Source organism: Ichthyophthirius multifiliis (assembly GCF_000220395.1).
Source record: "Ichthyophthirius multifiliis unplaced genomic scaffold scaff_1120509250456, whole genome shotgun sequence".
In the NCBI taxonomy this organism is placed as follows: Eukaryota; Ciliophora; class Oligohymenophorea; order Hymenostomatida; genus Ichthyophthirius; species Ichthyophthirius multifiliis.
Genome location: NW_004086728.1, coordinates 1,605 through 16,480, shown reverse-complemented (window position 1 = coordinate 16,480; position 14,876 = coordinate 1,605). Strand labels below are relative to the sequence as shown.

General features: G+C 16.4%; 4 protein-coding genes across 4 annotated transcripts, besides 34 other annotated features; 3 read left to right on the top strand and 1 right to left on the bottom strand. All coding sequences in view use genetic code 6, as the record gives it.

The window, feature by feature from the left end:
- Positions 1-645: 645 nt before the first annotated feature.
- Positions 646-701: a microsatellite.
- Positions 652-701: a microsatellite.
- Positions 702-934: 233 nt separating this feature from the next.
- Positions 935-989: a microsatellite.
- Positions 990-1,828: 839 nt separating this feature from the next.
- Positions 1,829-2,014: a microsatellite.
- Positions 2,015-2,542: 528 nt separating this feature from the next.
- On the top strand, positions 2,543-3,028 carry IMG5_075000 (phytanoyl- dioxygenase, putative; the record flags this gene model as incomplete). The annotated part of the gene is made up of 1 exon (XM_004036605.1): positions 2,543-3,028. The coding sequence occupies one exon, from the start codon at positions 2,543-2,545 to the stop codon at positions 3,026-3,028; it is 486 nt and encodes a 161-aa protein (XP_004036653.1).
- A 1,862-nt stretch (positions 3,029-4,890) lies between these two features.
- Positions 4,891-7,963, bottom strand: IMG5_074990 (thioredoxin domain protein 3; the record flags this gene model as incomplete). The annotated part of the gene is made up of 9 exons (XM_004036604.1): positions 4,891-4,943; positions 5,463-5,785; positions 6,427-6,503; positions 6,619-6,780; positions 7,380-7,436; positions 7,484-7,518; positions 7,582-7,624; positions 7,675-7,784; positions 7,867-7,963. The coding sequence occupies 9 exons, from the start codon at positions 7,961-7,963 to the stop codon at positions 4,891-4,893; spliced, it is 957 nt and encodes a 318-aa protein (XP_004036652.1).
- Positions 5,192-5,227: a microsatellite.
- Positions 5,193-5,236: a microsatellite.
- Positions 5,221-5,291: a microsatellite.
- Positions 5,227-5,319: a microsatellite.
- Positions 5,239-5,291: a microsatellite.
- Positions 5,239-5,321: a microsatellite.
- Positions 5,241-5,318: a microsatellite.
- Positions 5,343-5,387: a microsatellite.
- Positions 6,517-6,547: a microsatellite.
- Positions 6,782-6,821: a microsatellite.
- Positions 7,104-7,180: a microsatellite.
- Positions 7,831-7,860: a microsatellite.
- A 16-nt stretch (positions 7,964-7,979) lies between the features above and the next one.
- Positions 7,980-8,008: a microsatellite.
- Positions 8,009-8,553: 545 nt separating this feature from the next.
- Positions 8,554-8,592: a microsatellite.
- A 220-nt stretch (positions 8,593-8,812) lies between these two features.
- IMG5_074980 (protein-tyrosine phosphatase protein, putative) lies at positions 8,813-10,322 on the top strand (the record flags this gene model as incomplete). Its single annotated transcript, XM_004036603.1, has 8 exons — positions 8,813-8,980; positions 9,030-9,129; positions 9,186-9,262; positions 9,306-9,437; positions 9,540-9,719; positions 9,782-9,900; positions 9,951-10,051; positions 10,111-10,322. 8 exons carry the CDS (start codon positions 8,813-8,815, stop codon positions 10,320-10,322), a joined length of 1,089 nt encoding a protein of 362 aa, XP_004036651.1.
- Positions 9,467-9,531: a microsatellite.
- A 494-nt stretch (positions 10,323-10,816) lies between the features above and the next one.
- Positions 10,817-10,885: a microsatellite.
- Positions 10,817-10,886: a microsatellite.
- Positions 10,826-10,885: a microsatellite.
- Positions 10,852-10,886: a microsatellite.
- On the top strand, positions 10,886-11,421 carry IMG5_074970 (hypothetical protein; the record flags this gene model as incomplete). The annotated part of the gene is made up of 2 exons (XM_004036602.1): positions 10,886-10,999; positions 11,056-11,421. The coding sequence occupies 2 exons, from the start codon at positions 10,886-10,888 to the stop codon at positions 11,419-11,421; spliced, it is 480 nt and encodes a 159-aa protein (XP_004036650.1).
- Positions 11,343-11,377: a microsatellite.
- A 48-nt stretch (positions 11,422-11,469) lies between the features above and the next one.
- Positions 11,470-11,509: a microsatellite.
- A 136-nt stretch (positions 11,510-11,645) lies between these two features.
- Positions 11,646-11,698: a microsatellite.
- Positions 11,648-11,702: a microsatellite.
- Positions 11,703-12,844: 1,142 nt separating this feature from the next.
- Positions 12,845-12,899: a microsatellite.
- Positions 12,900-12,960: 61 nt separating this feature from the next.
- Positions 12,961-13,000: a microsatellite.
- Positions 13,001-13,381: 381 nt separating this feature from the next.
- Positions 13,382-13,482: a microsatellite.
- Positions 13,415-13,459: a microsatellite.
- Positions 13,483-14,127: 645 nt separating the features above from the next.
- Positions 14,128-14,175: a microsatellite.
- A 239-nt stretch (positions 14,176-14,414) lies between these two features.
- Positions 14,415-14,460: a microsatellite.
- Positions 14,415-14,466: a microsatellite.
- Between the last annotated feature and the right edge of the window lie 410 nt (positions 14,467-14,876).

Genomic DNA, 14,876 nt, shown 5'->3' with positions numbered 1-14,876 from the left:
TATTAAAATCATTAATATGTGCATAAGCTACATTAAGTCATCATTATAGGTCTTGTTAACCTGATTCATATGCAAATAATATGTGTTTTGAAATATTGGGATTTGATATAATAGTCGACGAGAAATTAAAACCTTGGCTTTTAGAGGTGAATCATACTCCTAGTTTTACCACAGATACACCTTTAGATAGTTTAATAAAAAAAAATAGCATAAAAGACTGTTTGATATTGATGAATATTAATAACAAATCAAGAAACGAAATTATTTAGACTAAAAAAAATTAATTATAATAAAGAGTATTTACAGGAAAAAAAATTAAACTTTCAAGCGAGGAAAAATCATAGGAAATTTAAAAATGTTAGAAAATTAGAGATGAGTATGAAAATTTACATTTGGGAAATTATGAGAAGATATATCCGTTAGAAGATACTTTTTAAGATGTTTATTAGAAGTTATTTTAGTTTTCTTTACATTTATATGAAAATTGGACTGGAGCGAGTATTATTTATATATTTTTTTATTATGAGTATAATTTTTTTTTTATAATTATAGATATTAGAAGAGTTAGTAAAAGTGAAAAAATAAAAAAAGAAGAATCTAATAAATTTTAAAGTAAAACTTAACCACCTCTTCTTGTGCCTTAAAAAAATCAAATAGAATAAAAAATAGAGAAATAAAATAAATAATAAAATCGAAAATAATAAATTAATTATTCTTTGCGGGTTGGAAATAATTTAAAATAAAAGAAAGAATGTACACAATCTAGACTTAGTGTTATTGAAAATGTAATATAAAAAAAAATATATTTTAGATTTAATAATAAAAAGAATATTACAGGAGAAGATTATTAAGTATAATTACAAATAAATAAATAAAAATTAATTTAAAAAAGTCTTAATTTTCTAATCAAAATGGATAAAATAAATTGTATTAAATATATATATATATATATATATATATATATATATATATATATATTATTTATATATTATTTTATATAAATCAAATTTTTATTTAAAGAAGAAAAATAATAATCAGATATGATTTATAAATTAAAGACATAAAAAACTATTGAAAATAATTCATAAAATTTTAAACATACAATATTTAAGAGATAACAGTCTTTAAATAATTCCAGTTAAGTAATAATTAAATAAGTTAAAAATTTGCCTGGAATAATTAAATAATTTCAAATTCCTTAATAAAATATTGAATATTTAGGTCTAAATTTATAAAAAAGAATTTAAGACTAAAAAAATAATAAAAACTTTTAGTAATTTTTTAATAAAAAAAATCACTATTTTAAAATAAAATTAGGAATAATGGATTGTTCATTTAATAAAAAGTTTTTAATTTAAATGCTTTTAATAAATTTAATGAAGACAAAAAAAAAAAAAATTATAATGAAATTGAATAAAAGTTTTTGGGATTTAATTTATAAAGAAAATGATTAATTTTTATAATTTTTAAAGACATATTAAAGTATATATATACAAAGAGAAATATAAAAAAATTAATTGATTTTTTATTTTATTTAAAAAAAAAAAATATATTTTATTTTAATTAATTAATGTATTCTTTATATTAAAATTTTTAAATTTAATCTATTTTTTTAAGAATTACTTATAGATAGATATTAAATAATTATTAATAGATTTTATATTAATATCTATATATTTTTAATTTCTTTAAAATTTAAAACTAAATTTACACAAAAAATAAATAAAATTTGTTAATATTTTGCTCTTTTTTTTAAAAAGAAACTTAAACATATCTACTAAATATTCTCTTTTTTTTAAAGAAAAAACTCTCTATAAAAATATAATAATAATTAAAGCAAAAACATAATAATAATTAAGACTAATTAAAGCAAAAATATAATAATAATTAAAACTAATTAGATTAAAAATATAATAATAATTAAGACTAATTAAAGCAAAAATATAATAATATTTAAAACTTATTAAAGCAAAAATATGATAATAATTAAAACTAATTAAGACAAAAATATAATTTTTTTGTTTTTATTTATCTTAAAAACGAAAAAACTCAATTCAATATAAAAATACTATTTATTTTATATATTTTTTTTAACAAAAAGATAATGTTTTCCCTTAAACTCTCTAAAAGTTTTTGTTTTTCAAAAATATTCACATAATCCCACATAGATCAATATAAAAAAGACGGTTACACAATTCTCCACTAAGCCCTTCCCTCAAAAATGATGGACGATCTAATTTCTCATACAAATAATTTAATAAAAGTAAATAACATATTTGAAAATAAACTACTAATATTTAGTTCAAATAAAGAATATGAATATCCTGAATTTGTAAATACAGGTGATAAAATCCATTTTTTTTTCGAATAAAATGCTTTTGATGAAAAAAATAATTTAAAAGTTCCAAAAGAATTCGCTTTGAATAAAATCGGACACGCAATGCACGATTTAGACCCTTTATATGAAAAGTTTTCGCATTAACCTTTATATAAATATATTTTAGAATAACTAGGCTATATAAAACCTTAATGCGTATAAAGTATGTATATATTTAAAAATCCAAAAATAGGATCCGAAGTTTTCCCACATAAAGATAATACATATCTTATTACAACCCCAAAATTAACCACTATCGGTTTTTGGTTTGCCTTAGATGATGCTAATTTATAAAATGGATGCCTTTGGGGAGTACCTGCATCTTAAGAAAATAAAACTGAGTACTTTATGTATAAAAATAAGGAAGGAAACAATGTTTATTATGAAGGCGAAAAACCAAATTATGATATTAAAGGTGGAGTCCCTCTAGAAGTTAAAAAAGGAACTATTATTATGTTTGATGGAAATTTTGTACATTATTCAGCACATAATCATTCTTAATAAGCTAGAAATGCATTTACTTTACATTTTGTTGAAACTGAAAATGTGAAATGGCATGAAAGAAATTGGCTTTAGAGATATCCTTAGTTACCTTTTGAAGATTTTTATAAAAAAGTTGATTAATTAAAATAATTAAAAGATATAAATTGAAAAAAAAAAAAAAAAAATAGAAAATATTCTATTATATATATAATTTTTGTTTTTTTCATATTTAAAAGTTTTATAATAAACATTAATCTAAAATATCATTTCTAATTTTTTTAAAATATGCTTATTTTTTTGCAGCTTAATAAATGTATAAAAACCGTTTTTTTAAAGTATTTCTTTAATTTATTAATTATTATAACTCCTTATATTCTTTCCAAGTATCAATTCCAAAATCGAGTTTTAATTTTCTCAGATTAAGTAGATTTTTTATATCCAAAATACTTTTTTTCCCATAACTTTCGTCTATTCTATTCCATTTGAAATTTAAATTTAATTCATTTAAATTTGGCATAAATTATAGACTATTCAAAATTGCTTTACAACCTTCAGTTTCAATTCTATTCCATAATAGATTTAGCTTCAAAATTCTTAAATTTTAGCTTATTTTTTTTAATGATTTACCCATTTAAATAGCACTTTCTTGATTTAATTAATTTCGTGTTTATTAACTATTGAAATTACTTTTTTTTTTTTTTTTAATTTAATAAGTCTTTTTTTACTTTCCGAATTCTAAATTTATATATTATAAATTATTTAATTAATATAAATTTTCCATTAATTATTAGAAAGGTTAATCTGTTATATTATTACTTCCTAATCCTAATTTTAATTTAATTAAGTCTTTTTTAAATATTTAATTTATTCTTTAAGTTGCTTTATCTTGTATAAAATTGCTTATTAAACCTAAAGAAAGTTCTTATATTTTTGTGCATTTTTCAATTGAATTTATTATACTTAAAGCACCTTGTTCCCTTATATTATTACTTTAAATATATAAATATAAATAAAAAAGTATTTTTTACTGATTTAAATTAAATTTTAATATTCTTAAATATTTTAGACTGTACAAACTTTTAGAAAGGTAATCAGCCCCTTAATATTACAATTAATTTCTTTTTTTATTTTTTTTTTTCGGAAAAAAATATAATTTATTTTTGTTAAATAGAAAAAAAAAAAAAAAAAACTCTTTCAAATTAATTTTTAAGGTTACAAGAAATTAATTTTATTAAATAAAAATAGATAAAAATTCGACAGAATTTTTAGTTAATTTATTTGAAGATAGATTTAATTCCAAAAAAATCAAAAAATTTATATTTTAAAACGAACCAAACATATTATTAAGTCCAATATCTGATATTCTTGTACTATTTTTATATTTTTATTATATATGTATATAGAATTTATTTTTATACTATTTTAAATTTATTTATAGAACTTTTAATTATTATAAATTCTCTATTTATAAAGTTTTATATGATTAATTATCAAACAATTATTCAATATTAAAATCTTAACATTTGTTTCCTATTTCGAATCCTTTTGAAAATTATCTTAAACCTTAATTACCAATATAATTTCCCCATAAATTGAGTGATAAGTTTTCCAAATTTTCTATATTTCCAATAATCAAGCCTAAATAATTAGAGGCTTAATCGTTAATTTCATTCCATTCTAAATTTAATTTAAGTTCTTTTATTCTATGCATTTTTTATATAATCTTATATAAAGTTTTACACTTAATATAATTTATATCATTTCTTAAATTTTTTTGTGTTAATATAAATACTTATTATTTTAAAATAAATAAACTTTTATAAATCTAAATGTAATGTAGTTAAACTATATAATTTATTCTCTTTATATAATTTTTTTATTATATTTTAAAATTCATTTAAAGGTAGACATTATTATTATTTATTTCTTTATTTAATTAGTTTTTAAATTAAAAAAAAAAAAAAAAATACTAAGAAAAATCTAGGCAAAGTTTTGTAATAGAAAATTAGGTATTTTACAATTTCTAAAGTTCAGATGTTGAATAAATAGTTAATTCTATATTTTCTAAAATATTATTTTACATCTTATATATATTTATATATATAAATTTTTTTTTTTTATTTAAACTTAATTATAATTAATTATTTTATTGAATAAAATTAATTATTTATTAATGATTTAGATTTTTTATCTTTAAAAATTATAAATATAGATATTAATAGTTATAATGTTATTATTTTATTTAATAAATAAAAAAAAAGCTTATAAATGTTTGAGATATCTTTTGATTATGTAGAAAAAAATATAAAAAAAAAAAATTATAAAGATTAAATATATATATATATATATATATATATATATTTATATTTATTTATAAAATTTTTTATTTTTATTTTTTATTTTTATTATTAAATATTTTTATTTTTTATTTAAATTTATTTATTAATTATTTATTTTTTATATAAAATTATTTGATTAATATATTTAAAATTTTATTAAAAAAAAATTTATAAATATTTTAAGAAAATACTAAATGATTAGTATAAATATATATATAAAATAAAGATTACAAATCAAATTTCCATCGAAACATTTAAATTACCTTCTTAGCTTTCTTGTATAACTGTAACTTATTTTTCAACTGTTCTTGCGAAAGAACTAGCCATGGAATCATTTTTTGCAATTACTAACGCATTTTTACTAATTTTTAAAGCACCTTAAATATCTTTCTTGCCTATTAAAGCAATTGAAATATTATGTAATGTTCCTGCTATATTAATAGAGTTTTCTCCATATTTCTTTTTTTTAATTTAGAAAACTTTTTACAGTTTTTCCAATGCTTCTTCATGCTTTTCTTGTTTTAATTGTACTACGGCTATGTTTTCTAAAGTTTCTGCACTTTCTATATGTTTTTCTCCGAATTTTCTTATTTTTATATTTAAAATTTTGTTCAGTATTTTTAATGCTTCATCATATTCACCTTAAGAAGAATGTAAAATTCCTATATTTTCCATTATATTTAAACACTAATCATGATCTTTTCCGTAGAGATTTAGCTCGATTTCTAATGCATTCTAATAATAAGTCATTGCTTATGAAAAATCATTCTAATATCGTTTCAAAAGTGCCAAGTTATTTATTGTTTTAGCTGCATGTATGCTATTTATTCCATAAACTTTCTCCTTAATCTCCAAGCAAAATTCAAAGAAAACCCCACTCTCTTTAAAATAACCTCTATCTAACAACTCGATACCTAAAGAGTTTAATATTTAGGCCATTTATATATCAGAAAGATCGGGTTATAAGGCTAAATAAAAGTTTTTAGGTTCTGAAAGTTCTGGATTTTTAATAATGTAGTCACAAATGCGCTTCATAGTGTTTTTTTAATGAATTATGGTATTTTGGTTTATTTATTAATTTTTTAAAAAAGATAAAATATCATTTATGAAAAAATCAGCAGCTAATGCCTGCATTTTTTATTTTTCTTCATTATCGTTTTTGGTATAATTTTTTGTATAAAAACGATATTCTTCATTCATTATGTGTATAAACTATTTTTTTTATACATAATGTTGATTCTAATACTAAGGGTATTTCTTTAAAAATTATTCTTTGTTTATTTTTAAACCAAACAATCCAAGAGCTTATTCAAACATATATATATATAAATAAATATATATATAAATATGGAAATAATATTTATTTATAAATACATGTATTTAATTTTTTTTACCTTATATTAACATCAAATAATGTACTTTATCTTATTATAAAAAATCGTAGTTCATAAATATTATTTCGAAGTCTTCTTTTTGGTAATAGAAATTTTCACCTTATGTTGATATTATAAGTTACAATTATTCACGTAAAAATTGTCTAATGTCTTCAGGACGGTTTTACACTACTTAAGCTAATAATTCCTATTTTTTATTTTTTTTATTTTTTATTTTTAATTTTTTATACTGTGAATAATTCTTATATTTTAAACTATTCTACATATTATTCACATTCTATTATTTAGTATTTTTAATTTCTTGTAAGGTTTAATTCTCCTTGTTTTTTTAAATAAGTTAAAACTTCACTTCTTTGCATTTTTTATTTATTTTAATTATATATATATATATATTTATTTTTTATAAAAAAAAGAAACTGTAAATATTATTTATATTTACTTTATTTATTTATTTTCAACATTATTTATTTTTAATTAAAATGTAATTAAGATATATAAAAAACTTTTTTTTAAATAAATATGAATCAATATATATATGATATATTCCATAAATAAGAATAAATATATATATATATGATATAATCCATTTTAAAATAAAAAACATAATACAAATATTATATTAATGAATTTTCAAATTTTTTATATATTTTTTAAAAATTTATAAGTTTTTTTATAATAAAATTTATTCTTATTATTGTAACTATTTTATATATAAATTATTGATAAATATATTTTATTAGTTTATATTTATTTATTTCAATAAGCTAGAGGTATATATTTATTGACTCTATCTACGAAAACTGGAACATTAGTTCCTTCAACAACATCAATAATTTTTCCATCCTATTAATATATTTTTAAAAAAACTAAATTATTTATAATTTTTTTACAGAAATAAATAGAAACTTAGGCTTACATGTTGAACCTTTTTTTAATAATATTAATATTATATAATATAATAATTTATTTAAATATTAGTTTTTTTTACTGAATTTATCGCTTTTATAATTCACTAATTTATCTTAATCAAGCTAATTAATTTATAAAAAATTATAATTGAATAATTGTATATATTTTTTACAAGTAAAATGTCTATTCTTTTTTCAAAATCATCAATACTTAACATAAGTTAATTATAAGTTGGGTACATAGCAGTACAGGGTCCAGACCATCCAGGATATATATCTACGACTATTTTTAAAAAATAAATAAAGTAGAGAGTATATAATTAGTTATTTTATAATATGAAATTATTATAATATAAATTTGTTACCGACAAGCTTTTTATTTTGTTCATTGTAGAATTACATGAAATGCTCTTCACTTGTAATTGTCGTCATAATTTCCTACTTTTTCTTTCTTCCTGCCATTTTTTTTATTTTATTTTTTTTAAATATAATTTTTAAATAATAATTATAATATGTAAATAAAAAATAGCAATATATTATTTATTTATACATATAAATATGTAAATATATATTTTTTTATGTTTCATAAAAACTATTTTATTTTATTATTAAAAAAATAAAATATAATTTAATTTTTTTTTTTTTATAAAAATCTTTTAAAATTTATATATATTATAAAGCCAGATTAATCGCTCTAAAAAATAAATAAAAGAAGAATCAAATATTAAAAACATAGAATAACCGAAAAAGGAATAACAGGTTTAAGAAATATACTTTATCTGTAAAAAATATTTTTTTAAAAAATATTAATGCATTTTTATTTGTCTAAATGCATATATGATTACAGGGTTTTATAATGTTTACAATTTTATTTTAGGAAATTATTATTAATTATTTAACAGGCATAAGTTTAGAAAAATTAAATAAAATAACTATTTGGTTTTAGTATATAAAATCTTATTTGAAATAAATATATATATATATATATTTAATTATAATTTATGATAAAAAAAAAGTCAATCAATTTTCATGTTATATATAGTTTGATTTTAATTAAAATTTAATCTAATATATTAAAAATTATTTAATATTAATTAAGTAATGCTTTTATTGTTAAATATTTATTATTAAAAAACTTTTATAAAGAATAAAAAATAAAAATTTAAAATTATAATTAAATTATGAAAAGAACGTTATATAAAAGATAGCTTTTTGAAAAAAAATATATTATTCATAATATTTAATAATTTTATATAAAAAATAAATATATTATTTATTTAAAAATAAAATAAAATAAATTAAATTAAATATATGAATTAAAATATTGTTCAAGGTCCTTGGACATAAAATTAAAATATGCAAGACATATCATACTAATGGGTATAAAAAATACCTGATATCCAATATATAGAAAAAGGTATTCCAATAATGTGTTTTGCTTAAGATTCAGCTACGAGAAATTTAGCTATGGAATTTAGAGTAATAATAATAAAAAAATATCATAAAGATAATTTTCAAATAAAAACAGTTAATAAGAAAAATAACAGAAACATAATATCATAATGAAAAATTAAAATAATTTGACTCAAATTTGAGTAAAATGAACAGATATAATACAATATTACCTTGTATAGTTTTTAAAAAAGAAATTATAATTATTTTAATATTCTTTTTATTTTTATAGACACCCATACAGAAGTTATTTTAAAATAAGATCATGATGATAATGAAGAATGTTATATAAATGCATCATATATAAATGTACAAATAACATAATAAAATTAAATTATAAAAATATAAAAAGTCTATTTTTGAAAATGAAGGGGAGAAAAGATTTATTGCTACATAAGGACCTTTACCAAATACAATTGCAAATTTTTGGAAAATGATATATATTTTTAATACTGAAACAATCGTTATGTTATGTAATTTAAAAGTAAAAATCAAATATATATTCTATTTTTTTATATATATATATATATATATATATATATATATATATATATATATATATATATATATATATATATTTTGTTAGGAAAATCATAAAGTTTAATGCGAATAATATTGGCCTAATTAAGTTGGATAAACTTGTTAGTATTAAAAATTTTAAATAACATTAAATTCAGAGGATATTATTTATGAAAAGTTACATAAAAGGCAATTATTAATTTCAAATAATTAATTAGGTGAATAAAAAGCAGTTACATAGTATTAAGTGATATTTTTTTTATAAAATATAAATTAATTAATTAATTTTTTTTTTTTTTTTTTTTTCAGTTTATTGATTGGAAAGATCACGGAATTCCTTCTGAAACAGATTTTAATATAATTAATTTTATAGTCCAATTTATGATTGAAGAATATGAAAAAAATAAAATTAGTGTAATTCATTGCAGGTAAAAAAAATCAATAATAAATAATAAAATTATAATTAATATATTAAAAGTGCTGGAGTAGGAAGAACAGGAACAATTATTTCTTTAGTAAATTTAATGTTAAATATTAAATGCTATTTACCATAAATTTAAGAAACTATAAAAAATAAATGTAATTTTTTTATATTTAAAAAAAAAATTAACTTCTATTTATTTATTTAGAAAACTTAGATAATTTAAATCATTGTACTATAAGTGTTTTTGGAATTGTAAGAAGATTAAGAGAATAAAGATGGGGAATGGTCAATTAACCGGAATAATATGAATATATATATAAATTTATTAAAATATAAATTGATAAAATTTTAAAAGATTATAAATTTGATATTGTATTTGGATTATAAATGAACTAAAGTTTAGATATTATAAAATAAGATTTGTGAATAAAAAATATAATATAAGTTATATTAAAAAATAAAAAAAAATTGATTAAAAAAATAATATATATAAATTAATGTTTAATAATTTTTTTTTTTTATAATTATTAATATTATTTTTGTTTTTAGAGAAAAAATATTAGAAAAATTAATTAAGAAAATATTTTAATTATAATTTCAATTTGATTTTTTTATTATATATATATATATATATGTTTTTTTATTTTATTAATTAATATAATTTTTTTTTTTTTAATTTACATTTTGATTAATAATTTTTGGATTTTTTATATATTTTTAATTAATTGAAATACTTTTTTTAATTAAAAAAAAAAAAAAAATCCTTGAAATATTTTAGATTATCCAATAAAATTAAAGATAATAGAATTTTTTAATTTATATAAATAAAAATAAAAAAATTAATAATTATAAATATTGCAAAAAAAACTAAATAGAACATATAAATAAAAAATAATTAAAAAAATAAAAATATTATTTTTAAAAATTAAAAAAAAAATTTAAAAAAAAAAACACTAAAAAAAATAAAATAAAAAAAATAATAAAAAAAAATGGCAAAAGCTTAATCAAAATCCAAAAGTAGATCTTCTTCAAAACCCGCTTAAAAATAATAATAAAAAGTAAATGTTCCTAAATAAAAGGCTGTAAAGAAAGTTGCTGCTAAGGTAAAATTAAAAATTTATAAATATTTTTTTTTTTTTAAACAAAATAAAAAAAAAAGTAAACAAAGACTTAACATAAAAAAAAAGTTGCTCCTGCTTAATAAGCTAAAGGAGGTAAAAATTTGACTCACGCCCACTAACATAGTCATTCTCATGGTGTAAACCACTCTCATAATCATTCTCATAAAGCAGGTGATGATCACAATCATGCTGATGCTCACGCTCACGCTCACAATCATGAAGATGCTCATCATGCTAAGAATAACAAAAAAGCTGCCGCACATCATGCCAACGCTAAGAAAGCTGCAGTCTAATCTAAAGTAAGAAAAGCCCCTACTAAAAGAGTTGCTGCTTAACCAAAAGCTGCTGCTAAACCAAAAGTAAGTAAAAAAAAAGCTGCTTAAAAGAAAGCTGGAAAATAATGAGAAATATTTATTAAATAATATACGTTTGTTATTTTTTATTTTATAAAATTTTATAAAATATTTTTTTTTATAATAAATGTTTTTTTTTTTTTTAATTAACATTTTAAAAATTAAAAAATTCTTAAAAAAATAAATAATTATAATATGAAAAACTAATTGTAAAAATTTAGGTTAATATAAATAAAAATAAAATGATATTAAAAATAATACAATTATGATATATGTTAAATAAAAAAAGAAAAAAAAAATATTAAAAAAAATAAAAAATAAAAAAATAAATACATAATAATTAATTTACATAAATGACCAAAATATAAATTAATTATAATATAAAATATATAAACATATGTATATGTATATATATAAAATTTATTACATGTTTTTTATAGTTAAGTTATTTATATAATATTTAGTATATTCGATTATTCTTAATCTCCTGCCAAACTAAAACTAATTATGTTTATTAGTACAAAACTTATAACTAATCCCAATAAATTATATAAAAATAATTTAAATATCAGACACCAAACTCTAAAATTAATCCAAACACAACATGTGCTCATATAGCTACGAATATTTAAAAAAAAAATATTTTCCTTTTACAAATACAGGATATATATGCAACCAAAATATGTAGTATTTTTCTTAGAAAAATGCTAATTTTAATGTTTTTCTTTATAAACTCAATATTCATAAATGTCTATTATATATAAAGTTTAAGGACAGACAGTTTTTATTTTCTGTGTATTAATAAATAGAAAGAATTTCCGAAAAAAATGTTAATAAAATTTGCATTTAAAATACTTATCATAATTGTCTGATTAATTATATTTTCTATTCTAAACTAGAAAAAAAGAGAATTATAAAAATATAAATTGATAATAATTCCCTAATTTTGCATTTTTTCGCGTTCTGAAAATCAAAGTTTGACTATAACTTAATGAACTATTTCGTTTTTAGGAAATAGCTTATATATACATGATATTATTAATATTTCAAATTCGAATATACTTAATGATTTTTATTAAAAAAAATAAGTCAGTTTTTGTTAAAATAATGATAATAATATAAAATATATTAAATTAGTAGTTTAGAATACGAATAGGTTTCAGGAAATGGGTAAAATACTAATATATAAAAATAAGATTAAAATAAAATATAGAGAAATTATAGTTTAAAAATAATGAGTAAATAGCTAATTTTTTTAATCATATAATATTATTAGTAAAACAGACTATATTTAAACTTGTAATATTAGAGGACATAATTATAATAAATATGATAATCTTTATTAAAATAATAATTAATAAAATTAAATATAAGTAGATAAAGGTAATGCTGAATCATTAGAATATAATTTTCTATGTTTGTAAAGCTTGGTTTTAAAATTTTTGATAAAAATATGATTTAATGGTACAAAAAGTTTTTATATATATATTATATATATAATTTTTTAAATATAATTAAATTAAATTTTTCTATGTAAATTTATAAAAATAACATTTAGAGGTGGAGAGATGTATTTTTTTTAGATAATTTTAATATTTGAAAAAATAAATAATAATTTTAAAAAATAAATTTATTAAAAGCGTTTTATAATTTGAAAAGTAAAATTAATTGTTTTTTATTAAACTTTTTTATTTTTAAATAATTTTTTTATTTAAATATAATTATTATTATATCAAATTTCTTCTAAAGCTATAGAACTTGTATTTTTTAAGCTTGTTTCTTGTTATCTTTAATTATTATCATTAATTTGAATTTATTTATATTTAATTTAATTAATATAAAAGTTAATTTCTTATAAATAAGTTTATTCTAAAATAATAAGCTCATTTGTTTATATTTCAAACAAGTCTTTTAAGTTTTTTACTTCTCTTATTAATTTTTTATTTTCCTCGACTAGATTTTTATTTTGAACTTAGTTTTGATTATTAATTTTTTAATTATCTTATATACCTTATTATTTTTCTTAATTTTTTTCAATTTATTATTTTTCCTAATTTTTTTCAACTTATTATTTTTCCTAATTTTTTTCAATTTATTATTTCTCCTAATTTTCTTATAATGACTTTTTGTAAAACTCGAATAGATTTTCAATTTCTATTAATTATTTTGCTTTTTCATTAAATTTATCAACTAAATTTTTCAAATTAATATTATATTATTGATTAAAATTTTCTTTAATCTGAACTATTTGTTCACTCTAATTTTAATTTACTTTAATTAAATCGTTAAATTTATTCACTAAAATTAAACATTTTTCAGATAATTAAACCATGGTTTATTGTGTATTCTAATATTCTTATAAAAATTAATTACCTACGGAATTTTCCGAGTTTTAAAATTGTTCCATATTTTGGTTTAATTAATAAACATCTTGATTGCAATTAATTTATTCAAGTAAATATTAAATTTAGTTTTCTAAACTGGATATATGATTATTTTAATATTTTAGTTTGTTGTTAACAAGATCATTTTATATTTTTAAGTTTTCTATTTATATATTTGATTGGATTATTTATTAATATTACTATTTTATTTTATTATTTTCTTCATTATTTTATAAATATTTATTGAATTTGTCTTCTAAAGCGTTCATATTATACTATATATTAGAATTTTATACTATTTCCTTTTACATTATATTTAAATTAATTTATAATGTATTCTAGAATTATTATAATCTTTTTAAAAAATAAAATATTTTTATTTTATATATTTTTTTTATTAAAACATTTTTATTATTTAAAAAAATTAAAATGGTTTTTTTTTTATTTGATATAAATATATATATAAAATTATTATATATTGTATATATTATTATTTTTTAAATAAATATATATTATTTACATTTATTCTTAAGTTATTTTTTTTTTATTATTCTCTTATTCTTTCTATAACATTAATTAATCTTCAATAAGTTCAAATTTGATTTATTCATAGTTTTTATTTTACAATTCTTAATTTTATTTTTCTAAAAGCTTAATATATTTAAAATTATCTTAATTTCTTTTAATAATTTCTTCAATTTTTTTTTCATAAAATTTCTCTTTAATCTTCATAATATTAATATTTTCTTCCAACAATTATCTATTTAAAATTTCTTCTTATAACTATTTTTAAGTTTTTACAATTTTTTATTAAAGACCATTACTTACTTATTCAAAAACATTCTCATAGTATATTTTCTCAACATTTTCATCGCCTAAATTTTAAAAGTAAAAAATTTCTTAAATTTATTAAATTCTTTATTAAGCGTTTTCTAATTTTTCTTTTAAACTTTTATTTTATTCACTTAAATTTATAAATTAATTAGAATTATTATCATTATTTTTTTCGTTATTTTTCTATAAATCATATATTTAACTTTAAAGTTCTTAAATTTAAATTGAAAGTTATTTTATTTATGTATATTCAAGCGAATTTAGTTCATTTTTACTTAAAAAATTATA